Below are 2,220 nucleotides of genomic sequence, written 5' to 3' on the forward strand. Positions count from 1 at the left end.
TAATGATTAATGAAAGCGCAGCAAAACATGAGAAAACTTTGTTTTTGTCACTCTAACTTTTGCCTATTTTGCTTATGCAACTCTAGAATTTAACATATCACTTTTGCCACTCTTAGTTTTTGACAATACATCACAAATGTCATTCCGTGGCAAAAGCAATAACTTTTCATTTTACGTTTGTCACTCTTAGATTGTAACAATGTATCACAATTGACTCTAAAATTATTGCTTTTGCCACGGAATGGCAATTGTGGTGTATTGTTAAAAATTAAGAGTGGCAAAAGCAATATGTCAAATTCTAGAGTGGCATAAACAAAATAGTCAAAAGCTAGAGTGACAAAAACAAAGTTTTTCGCAAAACATGGGAAGGGTGGCTGTTGTCCAAAGCAGAAGAACCTAAAGAACTAAAAAATTATATGAAACTAAAAGGGCTTCTTGGAATAGTCTGTATGAATCTTGAAGATACGAGGAAGCTAGGGTCTAGATCGATGGATCGGCGACATCAAAATAATGGGGTGTTGTATTTTTTGCTACGATAGCGTCCTTCTGTCCTTGGTGCCTGGTAGTCAGTTTCTAGGTGCGCTAGCTGTTGATCGCGCATATGCTAATAAATCTTGAACATATTAGAGATGTGAAATTAGATATTCTTTACCTTTATTTATGGACTTTATTGGCCACTCGTACACGTATATATCCGCGGCCGGGGCCATTATTACATGGAAAATGGAAGTACAAATATTATGGTCGTATATCTGGTCCGTCCGTGCCACGGCACGCATGCGTATGCGTATGGTAGAGCTATACTAGCCCATCATGGGCAGAAGACTATACTGAACCTCCTGTTACCGCTGCAAGCTTTGGTCCTGACGTCGTTGGGCTGGTGGTAGGCGTCGGGGCAGCTGGAGTCGCGGCACTGGATGTTGACGCCGGTGCTGCAGGAGAAGTCCATGGGGAGGTTGTACCCGTCGATCACCGAGATGTCGTAGTAGTCTGTGCCGCCACCGAGGGTGAACTCCGCCAAAGTCAGCGGGGGCTGGCCGGAGAGGGTGCAGGAGAGCGCGCCGCCACAGTCGCCGGTGCTGCATCTCCCGCTGTTGCCGTTGAAGCTGCAGCCGGTGCGGCCCCAGATCCTGGCGGAGCTGGTGCCGTCGGGGATGTCGAGGTTCCAAGTTTGGCCGTTGTTGAGCTGCCGTCCGCCGCCCACCGGGGTGGCCGCCGGCCACACAGTGAAGGAGCAGCGGTTCGTGATGGAGAAGCTCCTGGCGCTAGCCCCCGTGGTGAGGGCCGCGGCAAGGAGGAGGATGAGCGCCGACGAGGAGACGGCCATTGTTTCTTGCTTTCTTGATTGCTGTGGTATTGTTGGTTGAATGGACGGGATAGCACGTGGTTATTTATAGTACGTAGATAGCTAGAAGAAAATTCAAGATTGGTGGGAACTGCAGTTTCCTCTACATGGATACGTATGCGCCAGCCAATGCTGGCTGAGAAAAATCTCCAAGCTTCACTCCGTCGACGAGCCACTTCACAGTTGGTCTTTGCTACCCCCACTGAGAGTGACGTCCGGCGTAGCTTTGCTAGCTGGTATCTTTTGAATTTTCTCGCCGTGTCAAGTAGGTCGGAAAAAATTGCAACGTTTCTTGTTATTCGTCTTGTGCTGGAAAATATGGGGGATCCGAGAGGGACGTGCACGAATCGATGGAGTCTATATCCTTTGCATGCGGCTACTTGATCTTGCGGACTAAAAAAAACCGGTAGGCTGGAGGTATGCAGCTACCAGTGGCGAATCTAGACAGAAACTGGAGGGTGGGCTCAAAGCCTGTATCATGCCAATATCTGTTGGATTGGGCTTGCAAGTGGCTAAATTGGGCCATGAAACTAGTAGTAAAAAAATTCTTGCAGTGCTGGAGGGGGGGGGGGGGGGGGGCTCAAGCCTATTAAAGCCCCCCCTAGTAGATTCGCCCCTGGCAGCTACGGTTGGATGACGTCCTCCCGCATTCGTGTTCGCGTACTGGTCCCCCCCCCCTCCCCTCCCTTCCCCGTCTGCGAATGGATGCAGAAGAAAATTTATGGGTTGCCGTTGGATGCCCTTAGCTAGTTGGTATCTTTTGAACCTTCTCGTCGTGTCTAGTAGGTTGGAAAAAATTGCAATGTTTCCTGGATATTGGTCTTGTGCTGGAAAATAAGGGGCATCTGAGCGTGCACAGATCGATCGAGTCTGTA

General features: G+C 48.8%; 1 protein-coding gene across 1 annotated transcript; it reads right to left on the bottom strand.

Annotated features, from left to right (window-relative positions):
• Window positions 1-630: 630 nt before the first annotated feature.
• LOC123106357 (thaumatin-like pathogenesis-related protein 3) lies at window positions 631-1,378 on the bottom strand. The gene has a single exon (XM_044528551.1). It carries the CDS (start codon window positions 1,325-1,327, stop codon window positions 812-814), a length of 516 nt encoding a protein of 171 aa, XP_044384486.1. The 5' UTR covers window positions 1,328-1,378; the 3' UTR covers window positions 631-811.
• Between the last annotated feature and the right edge of the window lie 842 nt (window positions 1,379-2,220).

This window comes from Triticum aestivum, chromosome 5A (assembly GCF_018294505.1).
Source record: "Triticum aestivum cultivar Chinese Spring chromosome 5A, IWGSC CS RefSeq v2.1, whole genome shotgun sequence".
Classification (NCBI taxonomy): domain Eukaryota; kingdom Viridiplantae; phylum Streptophyta; class Magnoliopsida; order Poales; family Poaceae; genus Triticum; species Triticum aestivum.